General features: G+C 41.0%; 1 protein-coding gene across 3 annotated transcripts in view; it reads right to left on the bottom strand.

The window, feature by feature from the left end:
* oxr1a (oxidation resistance 1a) overlaps positions 1-19908 on the bottom strand; it is a 167429-nt gene that overhangs the window by 25564 nt on the left and 121957 nt on the right. For all 3 annotated transcript variants that reach the window (XM_084942749.1, XM_084942751.1, XM_084942750.1), the window contains 2 exons: positions 6056-6163; positions 4344-4457 (listed from right to left, as the gene is read on the bottom strand). In XM_084942749.1, coding sequence (XP_084798875.1) covers positions 4344-4457; positions 6056-6163 — 222 coding nt within the window. The remainder of the gene's footprint in view (positions 1-4343; positions 4458-6055; positions 6164-19908) is intronic.

Raw genomic sequence — 19908 nt, 5'->3', positions numbered from 1 at the left:
CCTTGCTGAGCTGATATAATGAATCTACCAGCATAAGATCCTTTTTTTTAAAGTTAATCTTAAGATTGGTGCTAAAATACAGCAGGTGTAGACGGTGCTGGGTTTTCAGAGATTGAAAGACTAATTTTAGATCAGGTCCAAGTACAAGAGAGGAAGGAAGGAAGGCGGGAGGTAAAACTGTTGCCAAAAGAGGAAGACACAGAGAAGGTCACAGTAGTAGCTCCACCACCAGGGTGAATAAGTGTGTGCGTGTGTCAGTATGAGCACGAGGAAGGTCTGGAAAGGATAAAGAAAGCACGCCTGCCCACACAGATGACCAGAGAGCAACTATGCCAATGAACCGTTGGCTGCCAAATAATCCATCAACAGTAAGACCGCCAGTCAGAAAGTCAGCCAGCTAACCGTGCATACATGCAAGCTTGCATACACATGCATGCACACGAACACACCCAGTCAGACAGCCAGCCAACGATCCATGCCTGCAAGATGTGTTACTTTCTGTTGCCAGTACCAGCAGGCCAGCAGGCAAACCAAGAGCATGAAGACTCTTCAGTGCTGACTGATCTGGCCTTTAGCTCCGTCAGAGAAACACTAAACAATCTAACTGCATGGTAAAAACTTTTACCTTGCTCACTGAAGCATGGGCGCTGTTGTTAAACAAGTCCATTAAAGCGTATGACTGATTCACATTTCGCTGCAGATACTCTATAGACTTTTGATGTGACACCTGCTATAAATAGCCACTCTTTTCTCCTCTGCTTTCCTATAATGGAAAATGAAGAGTATTCGCTTCAGTATCAGACAGGACAAAACTAGGAACACTAAGCAGTCTAGATATCCGAGTACTGTACTTTTACCTCACCCTCTGTGGGGGAATTTAGAGCATAGACGAGCACCATCATTAAACAGCACACCACCAGCTAACTTAAACTAATAACGTGTTGGGGTTCCACCTAGCAATTTTAACAACCTTAAAGATGATAACGTCACAGCCACGATGTCAGACAGCACCGGTGAAGCTCAAAAGCCTCATAGAGTTTGAGACTTAGCACGCAGAAGCTAGTTTGATATCACGTTAAGCACCAACAGCTTATTGGGAAAAGATCTACATACATGTAGATCCTTTCCCAACATCTACATGTTCTGGCTTATCGCTGCGTGTGATTTTGAGGGCTTATGTAAACTCAGCATTCCCAAAATATACATAACTTCAATATGAATGCATAACACTCTGCAGGCAAAGAACTTTAACAGGGCCTTAATATTTTGAGGCTATTTTGAACATCTAATTGGCTTTTTAAACATCTCGTGCCATATCTGACTCCTTTTCATATCATGATCTCAAAGAGAAAAATCGGAAAGTAGTTTCTCTGCAGGGCACTCATCTTCATCAGGGTTATACCAGCTATTTGCTGCTCGCACTGCCATTACTATAAACCTTCCGCAACCATTCATTTAGATAATATCCTCATTGAGACAAGCGTGCCGAGCACCAAAATAGGCTCGTAATTAAAAGATGCTGGGGATTTAGAAGCGGAGGGAGGGGTGGGGGGTTATTAAGGTCCTTCCTTCCAAACGGCACCTGGATGCCACATCCTTCTATATAACTACCAACTAACCCACCCACAGACACACAGTAACACACACACACACACACACACAGGAAGTGGAAGGCATTGGAGGATCCAGACAGGCAGATACAGAGCTGACAGATACAGACACGTACTTTTGCTCACAGACAGACAAACACACGCACTGAGTTGACACTTTGAGTGAGGTAACGTTTCCTCCCTTCTGCCTTCCAAGCACACTTCCTCTGCCTGGAGTAATTGCTGCCTAGCGCTTGTCTGGGAGAGAGCGAGCTGCTCCGTTCATTAGTTACTCTAAATATCACGCCATCACTTTTAAAGGCTTAATTTCTCTGCAGTCACAGCCCATGTCTCTGATCCTTCCCCCATCGAGAGCCGCAGAATATGCTCCCGTTCTCACTGGCAATGACCTAAATAGATAAGTGGTAAATGGTTGGTTGGGGTGTGGTGGTGTTCTTTTGGCAACTATGGAGAAATTAACGGACAACAGGAGGAAAGAGCAGACCAAAGGGAGAGCGTTTGTGGTGGGAGGGCATCAAAACTCAAGTGGAGTGCCAGTGAACGCGTTGGTGACAGAGACCTGCAGTATCCACGCTCTTACAAAAACGGCAAAACAAGACCGACGTTTCCATGGAGACCGGCAAACAGTAATATTTCTTAAGGGACCGCTGAGCATTCAGTGGTGCTTAACGATTGGCTCATTCAGATGCTGCAGACACAGTACCCGAGGGAGATGGCTCACACTGCTGGCCTTGAGAGCTGCGAGGCCAGCATGTATACGGCTGACTGGACCAGACCTGAAGTCACATCAGACGCAAACCCACCTCCAGCTTTTCTACATGCTTTATGCTCAGCTAGTGAAGACGAGAAGCAAGAAGGAAGTAGCAAGAGAGACGATAGCATGCAGATATGGTTTTATGTTTGAAATAATCCCTACTGCTGGAATTAAAGGGGTATTGCAGAGATATTTTTTGCTCTAGTAACTAGCTTAGTTAGCCACATTAATGTCATGTATCTTGATCCCCGTGCGACGCAATTACAGTAGAGAAGCAAACCAAAAGTGCTGTCAGCTTGGATACTAATTACCAGCTCAGAGACCATTTTTCTAATAGCCTCTTTCATACATACACTTTCCTGTGTAAATGCTTGGCCCATTTCACATTTCTGCCTCATGCTTAAAAAAAGACCACAAGCTGCACGAAGTCAAACATGAATAGAAATAGAACCATATTCGTACGGCACACACGCACCATTCTGATGTTCTTGAAAGGAATCTGAATATACACACACAGGCCACTTTGATACTAATCAGCCAATCGCATGGCACCAACTCAATGCATTTAGGCATGCAGACATGGTCAAGACGACCTGCTGAGGTTCAAACTGAGCATCAGAATGAGTAAGAAAAGTGATTCAAATGACTCTGAACGTGATGTGGGTGTTGGTATTTCAGAGTATTTCAGAGACTGCTGATCTAGACTAGCGCACTTGGTGAAAATGTCTTGTTGATACTGTAGATAATGGCCAGACTACTTCGAGGTGATAAGAAGGCAACAGGAATACCCACTTGTTACAACCAAGCTGTACAAAAGAGCTGAGAGAACTAACAAAATTATGGATTAAACAGAGCTGGAAAATGTTTCCTGGTCTGATGAGTCATTTGAATGATAGGGCCAGAACTTTGCTTAAACAAAACAAAAGCATAGACCCGCCTTCCTACCTTGTAACAACCGGTCCAGCTGATAAAAAACTCAAATCATCTCAAACTCCCCATTAGTAATAAAACTACAGCTGACATACTTTTAGGAACATGTTGTGAGGGCTAATTATGCACCTGTGATAGAAGAAATCAGTGACTCAGTTGATGGATGAATGATTCAGCCTGTTCAGTAACTGGTAGAATTAATATTTTAAAGATGAATGTGCTCCTAGTGTTATCTTTAGCCAAAACATTCTCCTGTCACCTCCAAAAAACCCCAACTAGCTGTGAGATTCATATATTAATTAAAAAACACAGAAATTTGTTTGCCTCTGTTATACTTGCCTTGTGATTGTAAGGGGGCAGAAATGTCCAAGCTTACTGTTGTATCATTATGCAGCACAGCTGAGGTCCATTATGTTTTATTTATCAACAGATGATATTCCTCACTGGGCACACGTGGAACCTTATGGTCTAAAACTAGCGCTTCCAATGTACTTACTCTCAGAAACAATGAAAAAGCTGCAAAAGCAAACTGGTCATCTTTTAATTAAAATTCTGACAAAAAATTTGGTGTGATGTAAGAATAAAAAAGACCTTTACAATATAGCCCAATATGTGGTAACCACAGGAAGTGCAGGTGCTAGATTTAAAATTTGGCTTTCCAGGGGGCTTCAATCCAAAAGCTTTATCTCCTTTTGAAAAACTCCTGCAGTTAATAGTTTTGCAAAAACCCCATCAACATAATTCCCTTACTAGCCCTCTACAAATACTTTTTGAGATAATGAGGACTGTTTAAGAGCCAAATATAAGAGAATTTTAGGCTTTCTTTCCAGTTCGCATTACAGGCTAATGCGAATATATGTAACACATGTCAACTTCAGTGCTTAGAATGATGAAATACCACACATACCCAGCAGAGGCACAGAGGCTAACACTGTTTTAAACTCTTCACTTTGGGAGGCGATCAGAGTGACACGTGACAAGACTAGTTACCCGTACAGGAAAATGTTCCTAGCATGTGAGATTGTGCGTCATAGGTGTGGTCTACATACCGTCACCTTCTCTAAATCAGCTTCTGAGGAGGTGGGAGACAAGGGGCTGATGGGACTGAGGGAAGGGGAGCTTCCAACACTGGAGACGTACTCGGGGTCAGGAACGTACAGAACCTGCAAACACAAGCCACATCTGTATTTACACAAGCACCACCTTTGTGCACCTCACACCAAAGACAAACACATGCACGCACGCACACACAGACAACAGGTAGAGAATCTCTCACACAGCTCAACAAATGTGACATGGCAAATAACATGAAATCAAGTGAACAGTTTCATGATAATAACACAATTAACACATGGAGGGAAAGTGACAGTCATGAAGGTAAGTCAGTGTTTTGCAATCAGAGACAGAGATGTAATGTGTGTTTGGTTTCATGTTTAAAAGATACGTATTGTAAATGAAGTCCATGCTGATAGATTGTATTTATTCTATTCCGGCCAGTTATTTTAAATTTGTGTATGTCGTATTAGAGAATACAGACAGGAGACTGATAATAATAATAAGCAGCTACTAGTGATGAGATGCTACCTGGGGTTGCTTGGTGAGGTTGGACACATAGTATCGTTTGCAGGTGTTCACAGGGAAATTTTGCAACTTTTGGATTAAGGCCAGCCAGTCATGTTAAGGCAAGCTAATTGTGTCTTAGCTTTAGCTCCATATTTAGGTGCAGATTTCGATCATCATGCAAACTATTTTTTTTAGGAAAAATCAATCCCGGCAGGCAGACTTTCTTCTAATGAAGTGCTACCTCTGCAGTGACATCTGCACTATGCACTGCAATAAAAACGGTTAGTTTTTTGTGTTAGACATTTTGCACTAAGGTTTTTATTTAGTCGTAAGTCTATATAAGGTTCTTCCGATGTTTGGTCTCAACAAGGGAGGGATTTTGAGATGAAATCTAGATAAAGCTTCAGGGTAAAAACCATGGAGCTGCTTTTGCTGTGGTATAGCATCTGTCTCAGCAGTAGACGTAGAGACGAAGGTTCAGTAAGTGCTGTCAGCACCCTACTGTTTGGACGCAGATCAACTCTGCATTGTTTGCCGAGAGCAGAGAGACAGAGACAGAGAAAGGGTGGGATGCCAGCGGGATTGGCGTATGTGGCTCATCTCCATTCGACCGGATTTGATTTTCAAGCCAGCAAATACAGAGACAAAATATCATTTTGGATGTTTGTCACTTTCCCCGTTTAAAAAAAAAAACAGATTTCAAATTTGGCTCTATTGCTGGGGAAGGAAACATCAAAGACGTGGAAACTGGCAGCGTGTTTAGCAGGCTAAAGATGGGTAGTTTGTGTCATGTTGTCGGAACTACAGCGTCACTGGGAGACGTATCATTATTCCTTTATAGAAACAAAATAGGTCTTTTGCAATGAACTACATCCTAATGGGACAAGTGATGCTGTAATTAGCAGGCAATTAAGGAGGGATACAGAGAATAGGGATGTGGTTAGTGAGTCAGGGAGGGGCTTTGAGACAGTAGAGGGCTAAACACATGCAGCATGTAATGCTCTCTAAAATCTCCAGTTTTTCCAGCTACATTCAGAAAATGTTTAGAGCTCTGCGAATGCATTATGAACTGTCAAAAACAGTCATTATGAGATCAGGCAGTCAGTGGGTGGCTGTGGATGGATGTGAGGCTGCTGTAGGACAGTGATGAAGTGATGCAGCTGAATATATCAGTGAAGGCGTGCACGGCGGGTCACACCTGGCCAGGCACCACTGCTCTGGAGAACAGCTTGTTCAGCTGAACCAGCTCGTTGGGTGTGGTGTCAAACTTGAGCGCAATGCTGTTCAACGTGTCCCGCGATTCCACCTGGACCACAAAACAAGAGAGAGGACAGAAAAATCACACTGCTGCTCCGGCTCAGGGCATTTATTTACAGCTGCGCACGTCAGACATGAAGGCATAAATGGGCTCTCATACAGCACTCCTTGCTTTTTATACATATCTCATTCACCCGTTCACATACGTACACACTGACACACGGAGTACAATACATGATGACAGACAGATAAAGAATATCTGAAGAGAAGAGCTGTGAAATGATTTCTTTAAAGGGCTTAATGTGGCTTGTGTTTTGCATGTTAGATTTTGGGATGTTATGCAGATTAAAGCTGTCAGCTGTTGACCAGAAATAGATTCCCATGGGATGTAGTGTTGCAAGCAGAAATGTGAACTGACACGAATGTCAGCAGCAGTCTTGTGTTACCCTGTGAACCACTCGTGTAGCAAGTTTTCTTCATTTAAAAACAAGAAGCAGTTTTATTTGTTAGCACAGACAAAGACTACAACAATGAATAAAAACAATTATTGTACCTTTTTTTCCATTTTCTCCATCGCTTAACTTAATAGATACTCGAAAACTCGATGCCAACGGTAGGTTTTCTAATCTAATGTTCACTAAACCCCTTCCTGAAAACACTATAATCACAGCTTATCATCTAAGATCTGCTCATTCAAATGTCCCCACAAGGTTAAGAGTGGTAACCTACTGTTTAAAAGATGCTGCCTTTTTTTCCCAAGAATTAAAAATAAAACAGCTAAAGCATAATTAACATGATAAACAGGCTCAAGACTGTGTTTGTCCTAGTCCACTATACTGCAAAAAATATGTAGACTACTCAACTAAGCTAAAAGTAAGAAAGTTAATCGCTGAATTATCACACAAATACAGCAGTCTTACTGGCGTTTGGTTACCAAAATCACTCTGAAGATACCCCTGACTGCGAGTGGGTGCAGACCTGGTCCCCATCTTTAAAGCAACCTTTTTGAAGTTTATTGCACATGGTGCATTAATGTTGGTAGTACCACGGTCTCAAACCACTGTCTTCCTTAGTGTGACTGCAGCATTACTGTGTCAGTAGTCGACAAGAAAGTCAATTCCTTACTTCAAAACTGCTAGCTTAATTTCAAAGATACATAGCATAATTTATTAATAGATTTATATATTCATAAATCTGTATCAGAGAAACAATTACTACCTAAAGCTTTAAAATAAGTATAGTAGTGAAACTGCTGTGCTGCTACATGCCACAGGAATTGCTACTCAAGAGAGAGACGGGGTGGTTAATGTCAGCCTGAAGAAAACTTTACAAGAAATCTGCCAAATTTAAAGGTGGTGGCAAACTTAACAAGCAGCTCCTCTGCATACAACTTTCATTTTAGCTTCCTCTTAACCCAAGTGTGCAAAACAAACTGACAAGCCTTTAAAAAAAATTTTTTTTTACTGTGATACTCCGGCTTCCTCCCACAGTCCAAAGACATGCAGTCAGTGGGGTTAGGCTAATTGGAAACAGTAAATTGCTCATAGGTGTGAATGCGGGAGTGAATGTGAGTGCGATTGGTTGTCTCCTGTCTGTGTGTTAGCCCTGTGACAGACTGGCGACCTGTCTAGGGTGTACCCTGCCTCTCGCCCTAACACAGCTGGGATAGGCTCCAGCACCCCCCGTGACCCTGACAAGGATAAGCGGAAGCGAATGGATGGATGGAACTAGGAAAAAAAAACATTAATGACAGTTTACTGCGATTCATTACACCCTCACTGAGCTGAATGAGATGGTGGCTGGCCAATGAACTTGCCCAACATAGTTTTTTTTAGTGACTCCAGGCTATCGGGCCATCAGCTATTATGCACCCGAGTTAGTTTTCAACATACAACAGCGACTGAATATCACCAAGAAAGAACAAGCATTACTGACATTATTTTGCGGGGCAGTTAACAGCAGTCAAGATGTTATTTGGCTGCATTTTTTCTCAGATTTGTTTTGTTTGTTTTTTTTAAAAAAGTAGATCCAAAATAAAAAAAGATTTACTTTAGCCTGTATTCACTGTTTTATTGTCTCTGATTGGTTACATATCAAAACGAATATCCCATCAACACTGTCACAGACGGACGCACAGGTGCGCACTGTGCAGACTGGGGCTGTTTCAGATGCAAGGTAGCTAAATGTGTCAAAAGTGCAATTGCTATATAAGAAAGTATGGTTCTGCCGTTATCCAAAAACAGTATTTTGTGTTATCAATAGCTCGAAATTCAACAATATTCACACTGAATGTAAATCAAATATTACCAGCCAGTGCTCATAATTGAGGAGCTGGACTCAAAGAGCTGCTTTATATGAACAACTTTTATTTATTTTCTAAACAAGTCATCCTAAACCATATCAAGCAGGAAAAAAACAAGCAGAAGAAGCTGTAATGCTTCATGTTATTTGATGTTCAACATCATGCAGGTTGTTGTGCTGCTGTGGCGGCACTCTGTGCTCAGCTGCAGCATCCTGCAGTGTGACACAGGTGCGTTTGCATGTCTCTACCAGTTAAAATCCACACAAGAAAGATGTGCACCAAGAGTCAGAACTAGTTAAGCGTCTAACATGTCCAGTGGGAGTTTCTAGCTCCCAAATAAGGATGACAACCATGGCAGAAAGAGCATGTGGAAGAAAAGAGTGAGCTCGGGGGAGAGAACCCCTAAAAACCAGATAGGCAAGGCTGACTCTGAACTGTGCATAATTAGGACAGGATAATGACACTGTGTGTTTTAGTGCAGCAGTCATGGGACCGACTCGGTTGTTCTTCTTCTTATCTATGGAAACACTCCTAGAAAAGCACAGAGGAATGACAGGCTTCTTCAAATTCCTGACATGACAAACTATTTTCAGGAAGATGTTCCTCCACAGACAGACAGATGTGCAAGCAGAGACACACACAGAGGACAGTCACAAGCTGGAACATTATTAACACGGAACCACTGCGAGTGAGGCAGTTGCACGTTATATCTGAAGAAGCTCGTCACAAGCAGAAAATACACAAACTTAGAAACCACAAAAAAAAACTGTTTCATGAAACACTAACACTGCCCTGTTTAGCACATTCACAAATTGGTGCCACTGTATTGCATAATAATATCACAAGATGAAGCGATACAATATACTGCAAAGTGGATATTCTGCCGCACTGCAATAGGACATCAGTATGATACACTCATGTGCAGCTCCTCAGCTGACGGAAATAAATTTGTCTAAGTGTGCAGGACAACATGAAATATAATAAAGGCTCTGGGACATCATGGGTTTTACATCATATAGAACATGTTTGTATCCATCGGATTTTAGTTGGATACACCTAACAAGTTTTTTTTATTATCAGGGTTTATTTTCCCACCTTTACTTTTGCTTATCAAATGCTCAAAGAACACAGACAATGCTTTGACTTTTGCTAATTAAGGTTACACACATTCTTTACCTAATGACATGTACATAAATCATGTTCACTCTCAGTCACCCTGTCCTGTTTTGAGCCCAGAAAAATCCTGGACATGTTTTCTTTGTGCTGCATGTCGATCGAACACTAATCAACTTTCATCAGTGTCAGCACCATGCTTGACTGCAACTACTCTGATTATTTTAATTGGTTAAAAATATTGAAATGTTTCAGTAAAGACACTTCATTGATGATGCAATGAATCACCCACTTAAGAAGAAGCCATTGATATATCGGGCTCCCACTATCTCCGGAAAGACCCTATTAGAGTAAGTGACAATAAAGTCATCTGAGAAAAGTAGATAACGATGGCAGAAATCCTGCAGAGCTGACTAGCAAAAGGCTAATTATCATAGACGTATAGTGACAGTAACACTGCTGGGTCACTTGTTTGGGGTCCATAGCACAGCTCATTAGCTTTTGGAGCTGATGTACCTTGTGATATTGGTCACTTACTGGTGGGAACATCCTCCGCTACTGAGCAATTAAAAGAGTGTGAGAGAGCATGTCTGGAAACTCAACAATATACAGCCGGAGAGGCGTCGAAACGAAACCTGAGCAAAAATTGTCAGAAATCTCAGAAACTGACAAATTAACTACTGAATCGCTGTTATTGTCTGTCCTGTCCTTATGAGAGCTGGAATGGAGCCTGAATTAGCCAGGGTTACACTAATCTGGGTTGAGAGAGTGTATGCTGAGTGCTAACCCAGACTTTGGGATTTTATTGTCCTACCTGGAAGGGAACAAACTAATCAGCTCAACCAGGTCAGTCACGCTGCTGGGAAGCAGTCCTCCTGACTCACCAATGTGTGGAACCCAACAAAACAGTACTGCACAATGCATTGTGCAGTATGGATTGGCTCGGTGACAGTCACAGGTTTCACTGTAAGCGGAAATATACCACAGATGATGCAAACCTGTATCGGCAGCTCTCCTTTAGCCTTCTATAAAGCTTATCATTAGCACTCGCTCAGGTGACCCCTCCCAAGGCTTTGCTGCAAAAGGCCTAGGCTGCTGGCTTCCCATAATTTCATTGTGTCTTTCTTCCTCGCTCACCTCTTTTCACTCTCTATGTGTTTATACACTACTCTGAACATAATATTCTAAATTCAAAACAACAATATCTTTCACCAGCTTCAGTGAGGAAGTATGCAGACAATTGTATGTTATACATGTGAAATATGTATACAAAAGTGTATTTTTGTATGAAACTGTGTATCCAGATCTGCCCTGTTCCACAAAAACATCTCCCTTGAAGGGTCAAAAAGGGAGATACATAATAATACAGTAGTCTGCCGAGCTGATTCAATCATCCAGCTTTATTAAATGTTGATTTGTTCATTTTCTCAGAAACAAATCAAATTAGAAAAGTATCCTTCATTTTTCAAAATGCTATTGGATACCTTTAGATTTTCAGTCCCTGCTCATCACGCCAGATTTAATTCAATGATTCAATCAAAATTGAGATTAAGATAAACGAAAGCTGTACAGCAAACAGGCAGTAAATACAGGAACAAACAGCATCGAACTCACAGACAGCAGGACTTCTACAAGGTACCAACCAAAGACAAAGTGATTAGCTGATACGCGGGCACAACGTGAAGATAAACATTAAATAAATATGAATATTTTCAAGCTTACAAACATAGAAAAGAAGTACAATTTCAGTTTTCAGCTGGTAATTACTGAAACACAACCATTTATGTGATCACAATTTTAATCTATTTTTTGTACCACTTATAGAAACTGTCTCAAACTGCATGTAAACAACCTTCCTAGGCCTTTCAAGAACTGCCTTAAAAACAAAATTCTGGTTAAAAACAATGTGATCATGGTTGATGATTCGCTGAGTAACAGCTTGATAACTTTACAATTATTTTTTAAGCAAAAATACTAAATTTGATGTAAGACTTCGATGCTCAGTTTTAGCAAGACTGGACAGCACAGTGATTACGATTAGTGGTTATCATTGGGTTTGTACTGCTGATCAAAAAACACGACAAACTGGCCCCTTCTTTTTAAGAAACGTATGTTATGTCACTATCACACTGATTGAGGCTCACTGATGAAACCACTGAAATACTTGCATATTTGCAGTATTATGAACAGGATGGATGTGGTAACATTCTGGGGTAACCAATCATTTACTAGCAGCTAGCTACCAGCAGAGCCAGTCGATATCCAGGTTAACAATTCCATTTCTACCCACCGGTCAAATGGGGTAAAAAAGCGTATTAAGTTGTCCAGTGCACTGCGTGGCACAGTGATGCAGTAGTTAGCACCCAACCCTCTTTTGGACTGCTTACCTACATACAAACAAAGGCAGTTCAAACCCGATTGGACAATAGGATATGGACGACAATTTTGCCAGAAACAGAAACCTTTCAAATACCAAAAATACAGACCCTTCAAAGTTATTTATTCATAGTTATTATAGTATGTAAGTGTTATTTATACTTATACACTATACCCTTGCCCATACATTTTACATATTCATGCAACATTTGTTTATGGAGTTTATCCTTAAGGTCACTGTTCACTAGCAACAACCACAAATGCAAATCGATGAATCAACAAGCTTGGCCAGACAGAGTTAGAGAGAAAATAAGGGGAAGGAGGGTGTGGCGACGAAACTAGAAGAAGTGGATCTGTGGAGCAAATAGGCATTTACAAATCTGGACTGGAGAAGACTGTTAGGGGTTTGAGCTTATTCCTAAACTTCAGATCAGTTATCTCTAATTAATGCGAACCACACATATCTTACTACTGCTGCAGCACTACTGCTTGTTAAAATGACAAAAAAGTTGTTTCGCTGCCCTCAGAATTGTGGGAACCTTAGTTAAACTGCATCTGCTGTTACACCACCAGAGGCAGGTGTTGTCATAGCCAACATTTGTTGGTAGTTTTAGTAAAGCAACCTCAATGTAAGCACTATGAAGCAACTCCTTGCTTTTCTCTTCTCAGTACAGAAGGGAACTCACTGAAGGGGAACCACAAGGAAGACAAAGAGAGGCTGTGGTGACAGGTAGGTCTCCCATCTTAAAAGTCCTCCACACAGCTCTGTGATTAACAACTGCTCTTGGACTCCTTATGACAGTAGTGAGGATCTGCATGATTTGTCATCTCATTGCCTCTGTACAGAGAGTCTTACTGTTCATTCAAACAACAGCAGCACATCAGCTTGATGAATATCCTGTCTCAAGGAGGACAGGAGATCTGGATCAAGAAGGCAGAAAAGTCTCTGTGACAAGACAGTGACATCCACAGACATGCACTGGTTGTGTATTTATAACGTGGCCATAAAAAGAAGGATAATCCGGTCACTTCAGTATGCCCCAGATATTAGAAATGACTACTGATATGTCATAACTGATCATCAATCATCCTAGAAATATTTACAACCCTCCATTTAGTGCTTCCATCATGTATGATGTGTCCTTGGTATTTGGCCAACATCAGCAGAGCTTCTCTGTGTTTTAGTTTGGAAGGTGAACAGTTAATAATCAGCAGGGCTCCTGCAGAGTCAAAGCGGAGAGCATTGATTCTCCCTTGGTGCTATTTGCCGTCTCTTCCATGAAATGTTTATTTTTAGCTTTATAGTTCCTGTTGCCCAGCACAAAGCCAACCTATAGGACATCTACAGCTTCATAAAGCTCCCTTTTTCAAAGCTTTTCTTTACAATTCTGCAGCATAAGGTCAAATCTTTGGCTTAGAGTGAAGAAACCTCTGTTTGTTTCTCAAAAAAATGGATATTTTAAAGCCTATCCAAACCTATGACAGCTATTGGCTCTTGTATCACATTGCTGCCAATCAATACGATTATAAATATCTGATGTTGACGTAAACATCGACAAAGCCAGATGGTGGGACGGTCTTGGCACTGAGTGTGATGTTATAATAGTATGATTCAAGTTTGCCTTTTACACCTAATTAATCACTTTATTCCTGGAAGCCAGTAATATTAGCAGCACAGTTAGCATCATACATCAGTAAAATGAAATGCATACAGCTCCACGCCTCAGAGACTTCAGCCATCGATCGTACTGTAAGAGAAGCCATCTGTAATTCAATTAAGTGGAATACGACAGAGGACAGTCAAATGTGACCCACTGATAAAGACCTGTTACTGACACATTGACAGCAGGATGAGAGAGGGAGGAAAAGAGAAAGAGAGAGCAATTGCCATCAGGTTCATGGCCACTTAAGACAGGTGGATCCCATCTTCTTATCCTCTGGATCAATACTACCCATTATTCATCTCAAACTGCAGATGAATAATTAAGCTTCCTACTGTTACGGTGACAGTCTCTCCTTGAGGAGAAGGGTAGAGGAAGGCCACAAAAGCCATCTTGAAAGTGACATCAGTGAATGGTCACCTCGTCGAACGGGACAGAACGAACAGATTCAACAAGCGCAGTTACTCGGCTGGACTAAGACAAATGGCTCCGTTAAGGAGTCTGCTGGCATGTAATGTTAAGTACGGCACATGAGAACAAATCTACAAGTGGTCAACAAGGGAAATGTAATCACAGCACTATAAGCACAAGCTGTTTAATTATAGACATTCACAGGTGCTGGTTGATGCACACTTGTATGCAGGACGTGTGTTTGTGCTCTTTAAATTTTGAATGAACAGAAGAAATTAAAGCGGCAGAACAAGGGTAAAAAAGAATCGACCGCGACGCCATCAAACTGAAAATAAAACTCCGGCGTACGGTTGAATCACCCACAATGCAACATCGGAGGAGCTACTGCTCCTCATTTTATAATGAAGAATGAAGCTCAGCTTTAGCATGACAGTTGCCATGGTGACTTTGTCCTTACTACCCTAATGGTATGTGTACTGTGTGCTGATTGTTTGCAGGCCTTAATAAGGAGCCGCAGTAAGTCACATGTGAGAAAGTGACATTATTCTGTTCGTTTTGGAGTGACCCACAGTAGGTTTGCCGTCTCGTTGATTCTTCCCGCTGCTTCAGGCTTTGATGGTCTTTTCACTGACTCACCAACACATATGACACACATGAGGCAGCCAAGCAGAGAGACGCTCACCATGACACAGAACACCCAAAGTGGAGGGAGTGCTTGAGTCAGGATTGTCTAAAAGGAGGTCAAATGGGCCCATCAGTAATTCTTCTGTGGTAGGGACAGTAAAGCTGTAAGAGCTCTTTATGGACAAAACAACCTAAACACTTTGACTAACCTAGAGGTATCTTATATCTGTGTTTTAATTACACAAAAAAATCCAAAAATATAAAAAAAAATGTTTAACTCATCAATGTGAAATTACAGGTTTTGAATGTCTGTGGGCCAGAAACAAATACGAATACTTATGAAGGTCACATAGACTTAAACATGTAACAGACAGAAGTTGGTTTTGTGTGTGCCACATTTTTTTTTACTTATGGTTACATTTCAGCTTTCAGTACAGCAGAAAACAGAACAGTGACACAGTTTGTTACAATCTATCATAACTCTCAGGCTGTCGATAGTAGAAAAAATGTGACCTTGAGAGCAATTTAGCTGAAGGACCATCAGGTGACCGTTATGCGCAGTGATTCTTGTGAAGAAGTAAAAGCTCCCATGAAGAAATAAAAGAAATATTCATATCTTATTCATTTCTGTTTTTATTCAAAAATGAAAAAATCTGTGGTGTTCAACTGATCAATAAGGCACTCATAAGAAGAAGTACTCTTAAATATAAAATAAGTCAAATAAAAAACCTCTTAAATAACCAGTCATAACTGAAGTAGGTGCAACTTTTTTTTAATTTAACATTTATTTAACCAGGAAGTAAAAACAAAGGCTGTTTTTCTGGTGGCAGGAGATACAAGAGCTCCCAGAGAAAACTGGGAGATACAAGGAGAAAAAGCAAACTGTGTTCAAACTCAGGACCCTCTTGCTGTGAGGCAACAATGCTCACTGCTGAGCTTTTCTTGAGACTGATTATATGAGGACATGTACAGTGTGAGCTTCATCTGGTGACCTGTGGCTTTGGCTCCTATAGTTTGACCACCATAAATGTCCTCACAGCTCGTAAAATTAAAAAAATAAAAATAATGCCAACCCTGCTGAAAGTAGTGACCCAGCCGCTGGTTTTATGGGAAGAGCTGGTTGCAGGCAGGCAGTGGACTGCAACTCTATATAAAAAGAGTAATTTTAACAATGACACACTCTTGTTCTGTGTCGAATCTCCCTACCTTTCCTATTTACTGAAAGTGGACCAATAATGCTTTTCCTTATTTTCCTGTCATACGTTTACTGAAGCGCTACGCCGAGGAGGTCACTTGTTTTATACCTAGATCCCTCATTCTGTACGTCAACCTCGGGTAAGATACTGAACCCCAAATTGTATCTGTGAATGTGTGCATGAAAGGTAAAAAGTGGGTGATTGTGGCTTTAAGTATAAAAGCATTTCAAGTGCCCAGAAAGACCAGAGAAGTACATTTAGTTGGAGGATGTGAAGTTGACAGTGCTTTATAAGCACCAGTCCGTTTACCATTTAATGCTATAAGGTTGGATGCTCTTATCAAATATTCAGATATTTTTCAGCTTTATACTCTTGAATCTGTAAGATGTTAAAGAGAGGCAAGATGGTTATCTCAGGCACACAATTCTGGCTGTGTGAACAGAAGCCCCGCCCACCTGCTATTCAAACCTTCTGTTTGCGAGGGTCAGCCGATGCAAAGAAATTTGGTTTAGAGGGAGGGTGGACTTCAAGTTCTTTAAGGCCACCCTCACTCTAAGTCAAGAGTTGCAATAAGACCCAGCATATGAGAAATAAAGGACCTGGTACTGTAGTGGAAATGAAAATACAGAGCTGGAAATGAGTCCAATTTCACTTTAATCAAAAATCAGAGAGTCCAACATGTAGGTTGAGCACATTCAATAATAATGCTTTGATCTAGGCCATGAATCAATCTCCCCCTTTTATCCATCCAACTACTTATCCATGGGTCCCCATCTACTCCACATCTATTCCCCACTATCCCCTCCTCCATCCCTTTAAAGCCCCCATCCACACGCCCCTTCAGTTTCATCATTTCTCCATCATCTATTGACTGCTGCTCTCAGACAGGAAGTTGTTGAAAGAGCTCAAACAGTGGGCTCCCCCTCTCTCACCCAGCAGTGAATAATGAAATCAAAGTGACTAATTGTCAGGAGGTTGTGAAGTTAAGATTACCACTAATGCGTGTGTGTGTGTGTGTGTGTGTGTGTGTGTGTGTGTGTGTGTGTGTGTGTGTGCAAGTCTCTGTGTGGGCATGCATGGCACAAACACACACCTGAGACTCTGTGTATGACTCATCTAATGTCCCTGAAGTTCTCCAATGCCCACAGTGCTTCCTCTGAGCCCAGCAGAGACCATTAAACCTGCAGACTGCTGATACGGAGTGACCATGGTCTCCATCATTACAAGCCTACACCTTCCTCACATCTGAGTCATGCCATGCCTGCATCACACTATGATTATTCTAAGCAGAATATAGGACTTACAAAGTATGTAAAACACAAGATTTTCTGTAGGTATTTTTAGACAGCATTTTACTAGGGAAAGTCATTTATGGCTGCCTGTGTTTAAACGACACTTTACATCCAAGAGCTTGCTCTCTTCTGCCAAATTAAAAACATTCCCAGAGTTAAGACCACGAGTCTGGTCTACATGACAGAATGCCAGTGTTATTATAACTCATCCTGAGGGAAGATTAGGTGTATAATGACCATCCAACAGTTGAGACATTTCACAGGAAACCACAATTGTTGTCAGCGTGCTGAGCAATCATTTTGACAAGACTAAAATTACTGATATTGCTCTTCCGGGCACCATGCACAAAAATTTGGCTTCACTCTCTGCCCATTCTGACATACTGTAAATAAACTAATTGCAATCCATCTATTGGGACCAAATTAATTGAATAACAGACTCATCAAATCACCAACTGACTATGCCATTCACAAGGCCCTAAAGATTCAATGCACTACCCAGCAAATCATGTTGTAAAAGTAAATCTACGGTTAATACCTGAATAGATCTCAGTTTGTTTTATTGTTTGTTTTCTTTAATCATCTAGATCCAAAACAGTTTCACATCTATCTGACTGCTCGTGTTGTTTGGCCAGAATAACTAGATAACCAATTCTGACAACTTCCTTTTTTCCCCACAAATCTGGTATCCAGACAGTCCTTCCCCTCATCACTCTAGTGTCACTGTACAAAATATAATGAAAGCTCTGCTATGCCAGTTCAGCTGAGAGCACTTCAATAGACTGAAAGAGGGAGAGGGATGTTCAGGCCAAAAAAATGACCTAAACATGACTCAACATGAAAAAATGATTCCAATTCCTATTGTACATGCAAGCCTTCCTGTTTGGGACACTGGTTACGATTTGACTAAAGTAATCCGTTATATCCTGACATATTGGAAGAGGTCTAAGGAAGACAACTGGGGGGGAGTTTTATACAGTATATTTGCCTTAGTTTGCAGACCAGTTTCCTGCTTCCTGGTTCCATCTACTGGAGATGACAATAGTTACTGTAGGTGGAGCCCAGCTTATGCTTCTCACGTCCTTACCAATGTTCAAGTTAAGAAACCAGTTTTAACAGATATGAATTTGTATGCAGATTTTTTTTTTGCACCACTGCCTAGTTAGCTGATTGCTAAAGCTGTCAGAATCTGTTCACTTCCTCTTGATGCTCATGTCCAAAATCAAAATCAGGTATAAATGGAGCTAAGCAGCTTAAAATGCTGCTTCTAACCACAAAGTCCAACTACTGTTTACGTTTTTGCATATAGTAAACTGATCACGTGTCAGAAATAAATAAACAATGTATATCCCCTTTTGATTCTGTTGAAGAAAAGGTCATTTTTTTCTATAGCGATATCCTCCCATATCCAAACTGTAACGCCATTAGGTGTCAGATGTGGAAAAAGCATACAGGTGTGTATCAGGACCCGTATTCCAGCTGGTTGTGGTGGTAAAGAAAGACTGCTATCAGTTGGCTAATGTTTGCTGTACAGATTGGTGACAGGATCTCAAAAGTCCAACAATTTCTTAGAAAAAAAAACATTATTGTACAATAATTAAACAGCACATAAACAAATCAACTTTACCAAAGGAAGTATATAATGGTGAGGTCGGTAGTTGTTAGAAGTGGTCCAAAGGGGTGGACCCCAACTTGTAACCATGTAGACATCAAACAATCTGATGTGGTGCATGAAAATTACTGTGGTCATAAACCACAACCTGTTTTTAATTTTAAGTTTTCATTTTATTATTACATTATTATATTCAGTTTCAAACATACTGCGAGCACAATATGATACAATATAAAGTAAAACACGAGAGGCATAAACTGAGGCTAAGCATTGTGCAAAGTGTCCCAGAGTACTGAGTGATTGTTACTTAACATACTCAGTGCACTTTTACCTCATCATGCACCTAAATATGCACTAGGACTTGGCCCTGTCTGAATGCTTTTTTATATATATATATATATATATATATATATATATATATATATATGCTTCTAGGTCCCAGAATAAATGAGAGTTTACTTTACAAAGCTATCATATCAAACAGAAATGATGGTTAAGGGAGCAAATGTAAAACCCGAGTATGCAATAAAAGGGGCCAGAAGCTAGTCAGGACACCTAATGGGTCTATGAGGAACTCAGGCAAGATCCAAAATAGCAATCCAACTGGAGCATCCATCTCCATGGTGTGATAAAGCTAGTGTGTCTGGAGAAAAACACTTGTGGCCAGCACTTTTTCTGTTCTTCGTTTCATTTGACTTTGAGTGACCGTCCTCACGGGCAGTCTGTGGAAAGACAGTCCCCACCCTGTCGATAGCGACTCACTTGTGTGCTACTCTTTGTCTCTCTCTGTCTGTATCTTTCTGTCTCCTCATCCATCTCTGTTGTTTCCAGAGACTTCAAACACTTTTTTAATTGGATGCAGGTCAGCCAATAGCTGGACTTGGCTGAATGAACTGGTGTTATCAGTGTCTAGGCAGATGGGAGCTGCACAGGTGATTTCTCAAAACTAAAAAAAAAGAAAAAAAAGAGGGGGGCAGAAAGAAGCCTGTCTGAGACGTAAAGGAAGGAAGAAGGAGAAGAAGGAAGGAGGAAGAGGGAGGGCGACTGTATTGATAAAGTGGCACAAACGGAAACTCCTTTTTCCTGTCGGTGCCGTGCAATAGATTATAAAATTATCTGATGGACAGCAAAATACAGAAACATCGCCGTTCCTCCCATCCTCAGTGTGGGAGATAGGTTTAAGATAAAGCTGCTTCTCAATCACTGG

This window comes from Perissodus microlepis, chromosome 11 (assembly GCF_051167445.1).
Source record: "Perissodus microlepis isolate ML-2025 ecotype Zambia chromosome 11, ASM5116744v1, whole genome shotgun sequence".
In the NCBI taxonomy this organism is placed as follows: Eukaryota; Metazoa; Chordata; class Actinopteri; order Cichliformes; family Cichlidae; genus Perissodus; species Perissodus microlepis.
The sequence above is the reverse complement of the archived record's forward strand: the minus strand, read 5'-3'. Positions and strand labels throughout refer to the sequence as shown.